Source organism: Glycine max, chromosome 2 (genome assembly GCF_000004515.6).
Source record: "Glycine max cultivar Williams 82 chromosome 2, Glycine_max_v4.0, whole genome shotgun sequence".
In the NCBI taxonomy this organism is placed as follows: domain Eukaryota; kingdom Viridiplantae; phylum Streptophyta; class Magnoliopsida; order Fabales; family Fabaceae; genus Glycine; species Glycine max.
Genome location: NC_016089.4, coordinates 1,836,552 through 1,851,279, shown reverse-complemented (window position 1 = coordinate 1,851,279; position 14,728 = coordinate 1,836,552). Strand labels below are relative to the sequence as shown.

Here is a 14,728-nt window from a genome sequence, read left to right as displayed (position 1 = left end):
TTTTGGGACATCTTCTCCTTTACTAAACATGCTTTTACAATCATACACTATTGCTTTTAAAATATTTGTAAATGGGTGAAATATATATTTTTTTAATGTAAAATAACAAAAGAATAAAAGTACAATATCTCATTCTACATAAATTTGCTATGACATTGATAGTATAAAGGAGGGTGATAGGAGAATGAATTAGGTTGCTAATAGTTTACCAACGCATAACAGTAGGCTTTTCTATTTACAGACCTTGTGTCTAGAGTCCAACCATACTAACATTGTCTCATCAGGTATTTGTCCACGGACATATACCATAATACTGCAATCGCATAGTTGTATGCTTCGAACTTCCAATTTACTACATGATCTACTTAGGTAATGCCGATAGAATAAAACTGCTCTATGATAACAGAATGTCATGTCAATTGCCACAATTACAGAATATCTCATCATTATGCCATGCCAATTGCTCACACCTGATCTTGCAATTTGAGCTTGTACCACCAGACATTATCTTGGTACATGTATCCTGTTTCTTCTCAAGCCATAAAACATAAAAATTGAGAAGGTAGAATGGGAATGGTGCTGCGAAACTGAAGATCGACTAACATACTGAGTAGGAAATATCAATGTTGTTGTCTGCCAATACCAAGGATCGAAATGGTCTTATGAACAATATAGTAGTATTCTTGGTATTATTATTTTTGAAAGATTTTAATAGAGTTTAGTAACTGATTAAAAACATTTGTTTCAGACTTTCACAGTTGAAAAACATTATTTACTCATGACATAAAGAGAGTATAACAAATTGTGAAATGAGAGGAGTGTGCCACATAAGCAAAGAGGTTGACATGGAAAAATTTGTGATTTCTAAAATTCACATGTGCCAATTTTACAATTAGTTCAGCTTTTATTTTATATATTATAAATAGATAGATTAGTAACAACAATAAAAGTGGAACCGTGTAGCCTGCTCTAAATAACAAACGTTGACAACATTGTTGATGTAACACTTTTTTATGACATGTTTTGTTTTCTTTTTTGATAATAATGTGACACTTTATATGATTTGATAACGTAATACTTGAAACATCATTCTCCATTAGTTACCTCAGCACTTAACAAAATTTCCCTGCAGTGAAGACCAACAGGAAAAAAATAGAGAATTTTTTTATTATAAACAAAGGTCAAATATAGAAATAAAGATCAAAAGTATATTTAAGTTGTGTTTATATCATTATCATGAGATTTGATGTTATATTTGAACCCACAGTACCTTTATTATTATTATTATTATTGAGAAGATATCAGCAATTAAAATGAATGTCATTATCCTGAGATCTTCTTAGTACAGTACTTAATATAAAAGACATTAAATTTGATACTCACAAAGTTATTAAGTGAACCAAGTAAATTCCTGTTATATTCACTTAATCTTAAGTCGTCTGATATCTGACATCAACTGGGCATGCTTGTCAATCAAGAAACAATACGTGTAAGAACAAGTGATCACAATTGAATTACTCTAATTAACACATTATGTATTCCAGATGAGTCTGCATTTGGCTGAAAATGTAGCCTATGCAGCTTTCTCGGTAGTGTTGCTTACATGGCCATAAGCCTATATATACCTTAAGCAGCAACGTGGAACAACCTATTCTTGAGTAAGGCAACGTAATGTGCAAGGGGGAGAATGTACAAGGGACTATCTATATCCATACTTGTTACTATTCCTCTTTATAAGAAACAAGTTAACAAGTTATAGTGTAAATATAGTGTATTTTATTTTACACTATAACTTTTCTCTTATAAATAGGAACAAATGTATAGTGCTAATTATAAATGATAATATTATGATTTATGATTATGATGCTTCCCAAATCTTATAGTCTTTTCCCTCAATAGCTAATGACCATTTCTGGGAGTCACTTGGTGGTTCAAAATGTCCAGGTCCAATCTTCATAGCTACTTTCTCATCTATGATTGCTGCATAAACATCCTTTTCTGCTTTACTAATTTGAACCTTGAGCAAGAAAGAGGAAGGGTTAGTGCTCCAAAGATATACACAATTTAAAGAACATTTATTACATTTTGAATAAGACAATCATGAATGATATAGGCATGCACATGACATTATTTTTCATATCAAACACCAAGAAAATCTAAACATATGATTCCTGTTAATTTAACCTCCACCACTAGAGAGCGGTCAAGAAAACAATAGATGTATATTGTGGAATGTCATGTGTCATTTTGCATTATGATTTTTGAGTATTTGGTTTCACTCTCTTAACCTATGCCGAGAACCAAAATTAGTTTGCCTTCACAAGATAAGAAAACAGTTTCTTCTTATTTTTCCACCCCAGAAAATATTGAGTACACACTATTTAGATTTAGTACACAGTACAATATTCTGATACTTACTCTACTCCTGCAGTGGATCTTGTTCCTCTTCCTGAGAGATATTAGACTTGCTATTTCACTTTTATCGTGAGAGGAAATGTGGTCGTAAAACACTGATGGAGTTCCTGGGTGAGTAAGAATGTAGGCATATCCTTGCATTTGTTTTCCACTGGGAAATCTCCAATGACCCTGCAAGAGAAAATGTTAAAGAGGACTAAAAATCTGAAGAATTTCCAAGGAAAATGGCTAATTTGAAAGATCTAATTACCCTAGTGGCATTGTTTTTAACAACAGGTTAAGCAAAACTTTTCAGTATGAAATCGTTGGTGATAAATTTTTTCAACATAATTAAACCAAGTAGAACAAATGTCGTCATGATATTTTTAGAATGAAGAAGTTCAAACCTGGGTGGAACCAGTGTCATGATTCTCTATAAACGTAACAGCTCGAGATGGCCACCAGCCAAGAACGCCTGGGGGCTTTCCCTTCTCATCTGACAATCGCCAATATTCACATCTTTCCAATGCCTATATTGAGAAAGAATTTAACATTTCACAATTAAAGAATAAATGGGAACAGCAATCATGTTATTGCAAGAACATTTGTGTTTTCTCACAAGAGGTACAGGTTTTAGTTGGAAAAAATTAAGAGGATAATGTAAGGTTTCTTATGTAAGATTGTTTATATCACTATATCAGTAAATTGCATATATTTCTGGTATAGCAACAAGATATGTGATGTTATGACAGACAGAGTAATCAGCAGATGAGCACCAAAACCTGACTTCACTAAAGGAAGAAAATGTGTAAACTGTCAAGTGTGTAAAGTGTGCACCTACCCTTGATTTAAATTAAAGAATCTCATAAATTTAACCTACTTTAAAGCAATGGCTAATATATCTTCATTTTCTTACTTTACATGCATAACAATCATGAAATTTTAGGCATAGCAACAAGCAGCTTGTAACAATGAGTGTGACATTATTTCCCCAGAAGAGTTAACACTTTACACTAACAGTAAAATTAATTATGTATGCAAAATTATATAAAAAAATCATAAGAAACACAGTAGTATACTACCTTTACTCCCACCTAAAAAATCTCAACAAATTCCATAAAATAAATGAAACTAGTGACAATTTCAAAATACGTTTAACTTTGTAAGAGGTACATGGAATATGTAAATGTGAACAAATGCTATGAAAAAGATGTACCAGAGTTGATGCTTACAGGGTGAAGAATTCCTTTTGTTGTGACATCAAATGCACCAGAGGTACCATTAGTGGCATTGATCCAATCAATTATCCTCTGCCTATGAGCATCTTGATTATGATCCATTTCACTATATGTATAACTGAGGGAATCCCAGTACTCTCCCACGGAAAAATAAGGTTCACTTGCATCTATGTAGTCCTTTACATAACCACCCCAAAATCCTCTCACAAAGTCAAGCCTCCATCCATCATACCCAACTTCTTTCCTGAAGGTCACGGAGAAAAGTATACAATTCTGTAAGACACTATATTAGTTTTAATCACACCATAAAGCATATGGCAATTCCTTGGGAATATTAAGTTTCCATTCCTGTCTCTCATGCTTTCAATAAATCACAAAGCAGCACCCCCCTCCCCCAAGCAAACCAAGTTACAAGGGTTTTGCATAAAATGAGTCTTTAACAAAGAATATATGACTAGCACAAAACACTTGATAACTTTTGTCTGATATCTCCTGAACATACAAGCTATATAGCTTACACAAACTAGGGACTGGCATCTTTATTACCAGGACATGTCAAAGATAAAGACAACAACACAAATATGAGATAATATGGAACCAGCTTAGCTCTCAATCGGCTATAACTTAAGCCTGTTTTAGCATCAAGCAGTCAATGCACACTTACAAACTCCGTACACGAGACGCTATTTGTAATTAGTTAAGCCACATTGTGGTAGTTGCCAAGTCATGTACTACTAATAAAGTCTGAAACATAAAGCTTCAAACATGAAATTCTACAAAAATTTAGAGATGATTTTAACTTCAATTCTCTATAGTCTAGACAGAATGTCTTAGTTCTCCAGCATAACCATCTTGGCAGTGAAACCATTACTCTCAATATCATATGATTAGAACCTATGATCTACTCACAAACTGACAAAACATTCTTTTGTTAAGAATAAGCTGAAGAAAATTTGGGTCTAAAAATATCAACCTCAACCAGCATAACCATTCTTTGAGATCCTTTCTCACAAACTCCTGAGAATGATCAATGTTTGGAGCGGCATGAAAATTATCTCCACTACTCTTGTTGCCCCTGCCCTGTATGTTAGAAAGGATATTCAATGTTTTTTTTCTCAGGTTCACACAGAAAGTAACAATATCATAGTGTGAAAATTATGAATGAACAAAATGTTAAGGCATGAACTACTGTTATAGAAAAAAAGTAGAAAACCTTTTATCTTATTCTGTTTTATGATTATTATTTTTAATTTCAAAGAACAATGAAACAGAACAAACATCCAAAATCTTCACAAACAAACCTGAAAATGTGGATCATCAGCTACAACTGCACGATCATCCCAGTTAAGAGGGCCTCCAAATATGTTCCAAATACCATTTTGATTCTGATAGTGAGCACAGCGGTGGTTTAAAACGGCATCTCCAAGAACTTTGATCCCAACTTCATGAAATCTTTTCACCAAATCTTTCAGTTCATCAATGTTTCCGTATCTGATATTTATTTTCAAAAAAACAAAATTGTAATAATTCATATGAACAAGTTCCTTTTCATGATGACTTATGACTGTTATCTATTCTTTGAGATTAATTATTTTTTTTGTTTTTCTCATGTATTATTATAAACCAGCAGCTGAAAATATTTGAAAGTCCATCATATAGCATATGCTGCTGAATGTAAGCACTGTAGAACATAAGCAATTTTCCTAACACTGAACCTTCTATCAAATCAAAGTATTAAGACAAGATTGGCATAAATAATTGGAATGCTTCTAATCTAGTACCTGGAATTTAAATTATATAAATCCTTTGGCATGTATCCTTCAGGTGAAACAGATTCAGTAGGTGGTGGCAACCAAACCACAGTGAAACCAAGTGATGCTAGTTCTGAAGCCATTTCTTTAAGCTCTATGTACCATCTTCCAGATTTGTGAGATTCCCAGTTAAACGCTTGGCATAATATTTCATACCCTGTGCCTGTTCCTGAGCATATTTTTGGATCCAGGGACTGTGTCTCTGATTCCACTGAAGTCTCAGGTATCACAATAGTTGTTGCCTGAGGTTCCACAATACTTGTCTCAGGTTCCACAATAGTTACCTCAGGTTCTGCAGCAGTTTCCTCAGAGAAAGTTGGAATGGAGATTCTGAATATATTATAGGCTTCAGCAGCCAGCCTTTCAATTTCTTGAAAAATGCTTCGTTGTGCCATTTTTGATTTTGTCCTTTGAATCTTCTCAGAGGAATTGTCTGTGACCAAATTTCTTATTTCATTGGTTATTGTATCAGTAAATGCAAAGAAAGAACTCTTTTGACTAGCCTCTTGAGTCACTTCCCTCTGCATACCTTCTGACTGGCCCTCTTTGTTGCCACTATTAAGAAAGCTACTAGAACTTGAGAGGGGGATATAAAAATCATGTCCATTGTACTTGAACCAAGTATTTTCATTTTGCTTAAGAACAAACATAAAGCCTGAAAATTCTTCCTCTAAAGTGATTAGTGCTAAAGATCCTTTTCCATCATCTCTTGGCTACAAAACAGGATGAATAGGTAAATATATCATAAAACAAAATAAGATAACCAAACTTAAAGTTTTGTCCCAAAAGAGAGAAGGGGAAGAGCAAGTAAGAAACTCTTAAAAGAATTGTTGCTCGAATACCATGCATTCAGTCATAATCTAAAATTCTAAATATATTTGTGAAGGCATTAAAACCATCAATATTTGTAAAAGAATATGTAGTGAAAAAAGAGGACCTGGTTGTTAGTAAGCATGAAGGACTTTCAATAACTTATACAATATAAAAAAGAAAAAAAAGGACAGATTTGTGAGTTTTATACCCGAAATTGAGTTCTCAAAGCCCTTTCTTTAAATGCTACTGTTCCTGGTGGATGAGGACGAGGTGGAACTTCCCACTTTCTCGAATCATCCCTACAAACTCCCCAGTGAAGGACAACATCTCCAGGTAGATCAGTTTCCAAAAGTAAAAGTTCCTTAACTGCCCCAGACTCATGGCATTTTGTGGTGGAGACACTGATAGAGTTTTGGACTAAAACCTTCTTTGTTATAGGCACTTCTTCACAAAAACTTTCTGGTTGATTATTGTCTTGCTCTGGAACTCTAGATTCACTGCTGTCATCTTGGTCAGCTTCTTCTGACTGGAGGAACATTTTAGATATCTGTCCCAAATTCCCTATGATTGAAAAAAATAGTATCACAAATCTTGGACTGTGTATATCACAAGGTTATGGTTTATTTGACACTCCTAAAGAATTGAAAAGATAAACAAGATAGACTTCTTTACAGAAGCAAATAAACCACTGAGTAATGATTTGTAAAACCTGGCCATAAATCAAAGCCCCATTTAGGTCCAATTATGCTATTATCCTCCTTAAGGTTGTTGACCAAAGAAACCTTGAAATCTCTTCTTTTGTTTTTGTACCAAGCTTCGGTTTCCTCATCCTGAATCAACAACGGGGCCACCCGAATTAGGAAGCAGAGAAAAATGTTCAGTCAAAACGTTCTCACAATCAATGCCTTCTTTTTATGCACTCTCAACTGCTAAATTGTTAGAAAATAAACCTTGAGAACAAAATTAATCGCTGCAATTCCATTGTTGGCTTTAAGATCAATCCTGATTTCGTGAAGCGTATCTCCTTCGGCGGATAAGGATGACTCCTTCAAAGGGGTCTCTATTGCATAGTCCTGAAATGTTATTCACTTCCAACTCAAAACTTTCTGCATGGCAATATGAACATGTGCCACATGTGATCATGAATAGTCACAAAGTCATTGTCTACCTTTATAAGAATAGATCCGGGGGGTATCATATCACGAGGAGGTTGATCCCATTCCCTAAAGAATCAAGCTTACATCATCATTATATATAAAACTTAATTGGATTATTATTATTAAGATCCGTCGACACTTCAATAATATAAAAAACATAATAACTTGGCATCTCAAAACCAGAATCAAAGAGAATTCAAGCTTGTTGTTTAACATGATGTACCTTCCAACATCATCAACATAGGTAACTCCCCAATGAAGAATCCATTTTCCGGGAAGATTGCAACCCACCGTAAGCTCCCGATCCCTCAAACCCTTTCCGTGATCTAATCTCACAAAAATCTTTCCCTCCACCTAAAATGTTCCATCCCAAACATTAACCCCATCAATGCCAAACACCAAAACATGTTAGTTACGTAAAGACATAACAAAACAAAAGTAAAATCAGGACACCCTTTTTGTCTTTTGATGCATGGTGGTTCCTTTTAACCTAAATTCAATAACAAAATGGATCTAGCTGATTCAAAAGTTTTAACTTTTTTCTTTCTCAAAAAAAAAAAAAAAAACTAGGACTAGGACACCCAACAACATTTTTTATCCAAGCATATTCCTGAAAATAGAAAAAACAAAACTTTTCCCTATTGGGTATTCCCATAACAAGGTGATAATGATATATCTGCTATATATACAATGAGAAGGGAAATTTGAGACCGTTTCGGTTGTGTTGATTAGGAAAGTGTTGGTGATGGTGTGAGGGCATTGAAGGGAGTGGAGGACAGATGTGTCTGTGTGGGAAACTGCATGCACGGGAGAGAGAGTTTTGCGAGGTTGTTGGTGGAAGATGAAGGATGCATCATCATTGAGGTTGGAAGAGCAAGTCACAAAGAAGGGTCTGAGAGGGATTGGTTTATGGCGGTGAAATGAAGGTTTTCTACGGCAAAGAGGGAAGAGAGTCTCTAATGCAACGGTGGACATGGTTTGTTTTGCTATGCAAGCAAATGAGAAGAAGAAGAAGAGGAGGAGGAGGAATGAAGGTAGTTACATTGGCTTTGTACTCCAACTAAAAATTATTAATAAAGAATGGACTAGAGTGTTGTTGTCACTTTTAAGGTAGAATTCAAAATAATAATAATAATAATCCCAGATTAGTAGCATTTATTTACGTCCCATTAAATGAAAAATGAATAGTGAAAAAATAATGTCCGTAAACTCGGACGAAACGAACGAACGAGCATAATGGAGTGTCGCATGCATCATATCATATCAGAAGTAGTGTTCCGTGCTGGTCGGAACCAAAAATAGCGTGTGGAAAATATGCCAGCGGCACCACGTGTGAACCAACAAATTAATTAAATGAGAAAGAAAATGGCGTATACTATACTAATAGTCATGTTCGTAGCTGCAGCCATCGTATCTTCATGGACCTTATATATACTTCTTTCTTCCCCATCCATAATAAGACACAGTGAATTAAAAATTAGTTAATTTAAGTAGATGTAAATATATTTTAGATTTTTAATAAATAATCAAATTTTATTATAGATTTTTAATATTTTTTTGAATTTTTAATAAATAATCAAATTTTATTATAGATTTTTAATATTTTTTTGAATTTTTAATATTTAAATTTTTTATTTTAAATTTATATTATTAATTAAGTAATGACATGACATCTATTAGAATCACTAAAAATATTAAAAAAATTAATTTATAAAATAATATGTTATCACTTAATTAATAACAAAAACTTAAAATAAAAATTTTCATGCATGAAAGACTTATACTAATGAAAAAATTTATTAGAAATTTATATAAAATTTTAATCATTTATCACAAACTTTAAATATATTTAAGCTATTTAAGTTTTAGCATCAAAATTTATCTTTAACATTAAAGTGAACTTTCTATATTCATCTTTTTCAATCTTTATCTTTATAGAAGAGAGAAAGTTCACAATTTAAAGTAGCATTAATTAATTATAGATTAAAATAAGGGTTTTGCTTAGGGTATTGATTATTAAGAAATTAAAATGACACGAGTCAACTATTTAACTATAAAGTATTGAATACTTTTTCTCTCTTTCCAATCTTACCCTTACACTGCGGCTTCCGTGAACGTTCTCCCTCCCTCCGCTCCCAAGTCCCAATTCCGTTCTTCCTCCACACTTCTTATTCCATTCCCTTGCTCAAACCCTTAATCTTCAATGGATCGAGCAACCTCACAATCCCAAGTTTCCATTTTGACGATAACCCACTATGCAAAACTAAGATCAAAAACCAAAGGAAGCTCTTTTGGATCATAATCACCGACAACGACGCCTCCGATGAAGAACAAAACAACCCAACAAAAACACCAAGAGTGAAGAGAGAAATTACACATAAAAAAATCGTCATCGTTCTTTGCCGCTGGGTAACACCATGTTTGTAGGTGGAGCTTCTGTGACTACTTTCAAGGAGCTTGCGTTTTTACTTTGAATTGGTTTAATTCCTCTCAAAATACCACAACAAAAAAATGAGTTTTGTTAGAAAAAATCACCAGGTCATGGCTATGTCATCATTGCTAGAAAAAAATGAGTTTATTATGCATTTAGCGGTATTATAAAGTCCAGAACTTGAATCGAAAAGTGTTTGCTATGAATTTCTAATTTTTCTTTTCTGTTTTGTGTGTTGGAATTGTAGATTTAATGTTTGGTTATGGAAGGTTCTGGTGTTTGTTTTGTAGTCTGGGGCGTTCAAAGTGTCCAAGGAAGGTTATGTTGTGCTCCAGTTTGCTCCCTCAGTTGGTGCTGATGAGCTCATATATGATTAACTTAACTTGTGCTTCCTCTATGGAGTCTATACTTTAGGTCCTGTTTGAATAAATTTCTCACAAGCACTTACGAGAGAAGAAACTAACTAGTAAAAAATGAAATTAACTTCTCCCATACTAGCTTCTCTAAAAGCTCATTTTTAACTTATATATAAGCTAATTTTAACTTATGAGAGATGAAATTGGAGGTGTGATTCGGGGGGATGATTTCAACAGTACCTCCACGGATGTGATAGAGTTTGGTCAGGATTGAAATTGTGATAGGAGGTTCTAAAGTCGTGATAAAGGCTGCTGTTGAAAATGGTTCGAGGAGTCCTGGTGTGGGTGCGGTGATGATGTATATATAAAATGAACAAAAAATGTAAGAAATAGGCGTGATTGAAAATTTTTAGTATGTAAGAAATTAGTGGTGGTGTGAAACAAAAAATGAACATTTTGAGAGAAACCCACACATTGGTTAGACTTAATTTAGAATAGGCGTGACTTTAATTTGAAGGAGTTCAAGACAAGGTCATTCTGTAAAACTAATATTTTATTTGTGCAGGTCTCTGTGTTTATGATTTTGTTTATGTACAAAATTAAGGAAATTTAATCTTTGTTTTTGAATGAGCCTTGGGTTAGACATGTAGGCGACTTCACCTAGTAGGATAAGGTTTTTGATGTTGTAGTTTTTGAATGAGCCTTAGAGCAGACATTATCAAGTAGTCATAGTACATTTTATGAATGATTTATTTTTTCATCCAATGACTAACAAGTAGCAATTCATCAGAATATCATTGTCTATTGCATTCATTCTTCTGTATGTGCTCATTGCCAACTCAACTGGATGATTTTTTGCCCTTCTTTGAGAAAAATAAAGATATGATTCCGTTGTTCCTTTGAGGCAGTGTAGTGGGTATAGCTATCAGCTATGAGATATGCAAGGACTGTTCAGGTTCAATTTCAAACCTTGCAATTCTCTCTCCCCTTCTCCTCATGAGACCTCTTGTGGGCTTCCCCCAAGGCCCATCAGTGATGGGCCTACCTTGAACCAAAAAGAAAAACAAATGTGATTTTGTTGGAATTTATGATTCTGTTGAACATAGTCTTATAGTTTAAAACGTGAGGTAATTGCCCACTTTGCTTGAATGCAGATATTCTCACTATCAGTGAGTGAAATGGGAACTCTAATTATCCTTGGTGCAAGGGATTCTTGGGAATTTTCTCATGAGACTGTTAAGTCGAAAAGGTAGTTTCTGTGATGTATCTTCTAGTAATTGTTAATGAACAATCCAACATATCAGCATATTGACAAATTTATGATTATTGCTTGCTTTATCTTGCGATACAAATTGGATTTTCTTTTCTCGTGAGAAGGGTATCTGATGGTGTCTTCAAACCATGAAACAAATTAAACATGTGATATGACCATATATGTTGATTCATGTGAATTAACTAAATCAGTATCCACTGTACTTGTTGAGTTTTTTTGGGATGTGTGTATGTTATGCCATAAGTAATGGCGGTATTATTTTATCCTTTTAAATCATTTTGGAAATTGTCCTTTTATGAAGCAACGAAATTGAAGTTAGAAAAGTTTTGAAGGTGGAGCCACTTCTGGATGCTACTGGCCACTTAATTTATGTACAGGTCTATGTGCAGGTCTATGTGTTTATGATTTTGTTTATGTACAAAATTAAGGAAATTTAATCTTTGTTTTTGAATGAGCCTTGGGTTAGACATGTAGGTGACCTCACATAGTAGGATAAGGTTTTTGATGTTGTATTTTTTGAATGAGCCTTTGAGCAGACATTATCAAGTAGTCATAGTAGATTTTATGAATGATTTATTTTTTCATCCTATGACTAACGAAATTGAAGTTAGAAAAGTTTTGAAGGTGGAGCCACTTCTGGATGCTACTGGCCACTTATTTAGCTTAAGTAATTCTCTTTATTCTTAAACTTTTGTTTCTGTTATTGGTATCATTCTGATTTTACTTTCCTGCCATCTTGAAGTTGTTAGGATACTCTGTACTTCCGGTTTGATTCAGTTCACAAATCAGTATTTGGTGTAAACTGCAAATAGATTGCTTAGTGATGCAATATTTTAACAGTGATATGACTCACTTCAAGGTTTAGCTTACCCATTTTTATGCCAATACCTGCAATATAAAGGAAAAATATTAAATGCTATAAACATTAAAGCTGGTGGAGGCAGTGAAGGTTTTTTCATGGCAGTGCAACAATTTAAGGGGGAGCCTGACATATCCTCTTTCGGGGTGGATGTAGGGATTCAGAGTTAAGAGACCGCAGAAAAAGTAATTGGTGAGATGGGGAGTAAAAGAAATGGTGAAGGAGGTATCGTATTTTTTGGTATTGGAGTGTTCAGTGTGTGGAGGGTGAAGTTTGTTCTTTTATCTTGTTATTATTAGGAAAAAGTCCGATGATGAAATCTTCTTTAAGGTGTGTTTCTGGAAAGTTCACAGCAGTTTGGAATTGGTGTGTTATTGTAAGGTTTGGAGGTTTTTCATCAAACAGACGGGGCGCAGGTGGTTTTGGAGACAGATAAATGGTGGTGGGGAATGTATTCCGTCCGTATATTTTGAAATGCCACATAAACAGACTAACATTTTTTTTATAAGATAAGAAAAAGGTGCAGTATGATGCAAATAATTGATGACGGTATCATGCAGAGTTATGCCATTTTTGTTTCTTTGCATAGTAGCTACACCATATAATTTATATGGCACATATGTTGTTTGTGGAGCTACATTGGTGCATTTTAGCAGAATGGAGAACAGAGTAAATTTTTAGAGTCTTACTTGCTTTTGATTAAAGCTTAGATCTTATTTGTATTGGTTTTTTTTTTTGCTTCACTTTACACATTTGTAATTTGTTGCAGCCAGCTTGTATCACAACTTGTGACAGTGCTGGTTTTTTTAATAAAATGATTCAATTTGTCTGTCAAAAAAAAAAAGTTCTGACTTTGTTGTGTGAATTTTCAAAGGCGTTCTGAAAAAACCTGCGAACATGGAGGGAATTCAGGAAAGCATCTTTCTCCCTGTTACAAGGGCAGACCTAGAAGTTTTAAGGTCACTTTTCAATGTATGCTCTCTGTCTCTCTCTCCTCTAATGGTAGAATGTTCATTGCCATGATTCTCTGATAATGCAATGGGAATATATATAGTAGCAACAAGATAAGGCTGTGAGAGTGTATATGCATGATTTAATTTAAAGTGTACTGTATCTTAACCCACTGAAATTCAAGGGTAGATACAACCTTACTTGCTTACATTATAGATCTGAGTCTTTTTCCATTGCACAGAAGAAGAGATCAAACTTTCTCTTGCTGTAAAATTCTGTGTAATAGTAACTCAGTTTTTTAGTCAAAAAAATTACTTGTCTAGCCAAATTAGTTGTCATGAAATCTTCAAGGTTTATAGTTTTCTGTCAGACAAACAATTTGTAATTTGGAAAGAAAAGTTCCTGGTTATGTTTATTCAATAAAGTGATATAGCATTTAAAAACTGGTTGCTCCACAACATTTTTTGTTCATTTAGTGATTCCAATTTCCGGAAACAGCCTCTTTGCATATGCAAGGGTAAGGCTGCGTACAACATCCCTCCCCCATACCTTCGCATAGCGAAGAGCCTCTGGGTAATGGGGTACGAAGTTTTTTTTTAGTGATTCCAATTTTCCTGTGCACTCAACATGATTAATATTTTGCTCATTTTGATTGTACTTATGCTTCTTGTCTATGCAGTGTATCATGCCATACCTTCTAGGTTGGAATGCCTTTGGAAACTCCATAAAGCCAGAGGTATATAGTCAAGTGAATAGTACCAACCCCAGATATGGAGCAGACAATGAATGGAACAGATAGGGATCACTCTTGCAATTATTTTCTCAAGACTGCAGGCAGTTACACAGCCCTGTGCTACCTTCTCAACTTTAAAATGTGTTGAATGTCTTCATCTGGTAGCACAGAATTGTTTGAGAAATTGAGTATCATTATTAGAAACTCATCTTTAATTTAATTATTTACTTATTTGTTAAAATAAATTATTTACTATTTTCCTTTTGTTTTTTTCTGTGGCTAGTGCTTTTCCTTTTTGTTTTTGAATGTAATTAGAATTTATTGACAGCGTAAAAGTTTTTTGGTACTGTAAAAAAATCTTCAATTTCTATGTATGGGAAGATCGTTGAATTTTGTATTAAATTATTTCAAGTCTTGTCTAGGGTTATAGTTAGTTGATCGGGTAAAAATGTTTGTATTAATATTATATCAAAATTAAACTTTACTTTTCTTCATTGTCTAGTTTAAAAAAAAACAGTTTACTAAGATTGATCAATATGATTGATCAATATCAATGGATTGAATTATTGAAAATTGATTCTTGATGTCATTGTCATTATAACATTAAATTCATTTCATTGAAGCATAAATGTAATGATTAATTCAAATATTTCATAAAATCATTGATAAATGAATTCAAATATTTCAGTGAATATTATAAAAAAAAAAAATA

At 33.7% G+C, this 14,728-nt stretch overlaps 2 protein-coding genes across 6 annotated transcripts; one reads left to right on the top strand and one right to left on the bottom strand.

Annotated features, from left to right (window-relative positions):
- Window positions 1–1,549: 1,549 nt before the first annotated feature.
- Window positions 1,550–8,388, bottom strand: LOC100810333 (alpha-amylase 3, chloroplastic). The gene is made up of 13 exons (XM_006574496.4): window positions 8,125–8,388; window positions 7,637–7,767; window positions 7,425–7,479; window positions 7,207–7,329; window positions 6,966–7,086; window positions 6,465–6,817; window positions 5,414–6,156; window positions 4,934–5,123; window positions 4,606–4,712; window positions 3,627–3,876; window positions 2,802–2,924; window positions 2,419–2,586; window positions 1,550–2,017 (listed from the first exon to the last, which is right to left on the bottom strand). Exons 1-13 carry the CDS (start codon window positions 8,386–8,388, stop codon window positions 1,859–1,861), a joined length of 2,787 nt encoding a protein of 928 aa, XP_006574559.1. The 3' UTR covers window positions 1,550–1,858.
- A 1,084-nt stretch (window positions 8,389–9,472) lies between these two features.
- LOC106795219 (single-stranded DNA-binding protein WHY1, chloroplastic) lies at window positions 9,473–14,257 on the top strand. Of its 5 annotated transcripts, none has more exons than XR_001383651.3 (5): window positions 9,473–9,840; window positions 11,355–11,449; window positions 12,090–12,140; window positions 13,207–13,304; window positions 13,963–14,257. XR_001383651.3 is itself a non-coding variant. In XM_014764350.3 (5 exons), the coding sequence occupies exons 2-5, from the start codon at window positions 11,379–11,381 to the stop codon at window positions 14,080–14,082; spliced, it is 345 nt and encodes a 114-aa protein (XP_014619836.1). In that variant the 5' UTR covers window positions 9,475–9,840; window positions 11,355–11,378; the 3' UTR covers window positions 14,083–14,257. The 5 variants fall into 5 exon arrangements, 2 of the variants coding, with proteins under 2 accessions (XP_014619836.1, XP_040866520.1); XR_001383650.3 differs by having other exon boundaries at window positions 11,798–12,140; XR_001383649.3 differs by having other exon boundaries at window positions 11,793–12,140.
- Window positions 14,258–14,728: the final 471 nt, after the last annotated feature.

Bases quoted from the DNA above. Each gene is read 5' to 3' on its own strand.
- LOC100810333 (XM_006574496.4), bottom strand. From the start codon at position 8,388: ATGTCCACCGTTGCATTAGAGACTCTCTTCCCTCTTTGCCGTAGAAAA. The intron at 7,087-7,206 runs GTTTATTTTCTA...TTGTTGATTCAG, and splicing joins CGATTAATTTTGTTCTCAAG to GATGAGGAAACCGAAGCTTG. The intron at 3,877-4,605 runs GTTGATATTTTT...CGTGACCTTCAG, and splicing joins GAATGGTTATGCTGGTTGAG to GAAAGAAGTTGGGTATGATG.
- LOC106795219 (XM_041010586.1), top strand. From the start codon at position 11,349: ATGCAGATATTCTCACTATCAGTGAGTGAAATGGGAACTCTAATTATC. The intron at 11,450-12,084 runs GTAGTTTCTGTG...AATTGAAGTTAG, and splicing joins GAGACTGTTAAGTCGAAAAG to AAAAGTTTTGAAGGTGGAGC. The intron at 13,305-13,962 runs GTATGCTCTCTG...TTGTCTATGCAG, and splicing joins TTTTAAGGTCACTTTTCAAT to TGTATCATGCCATACCTTCT.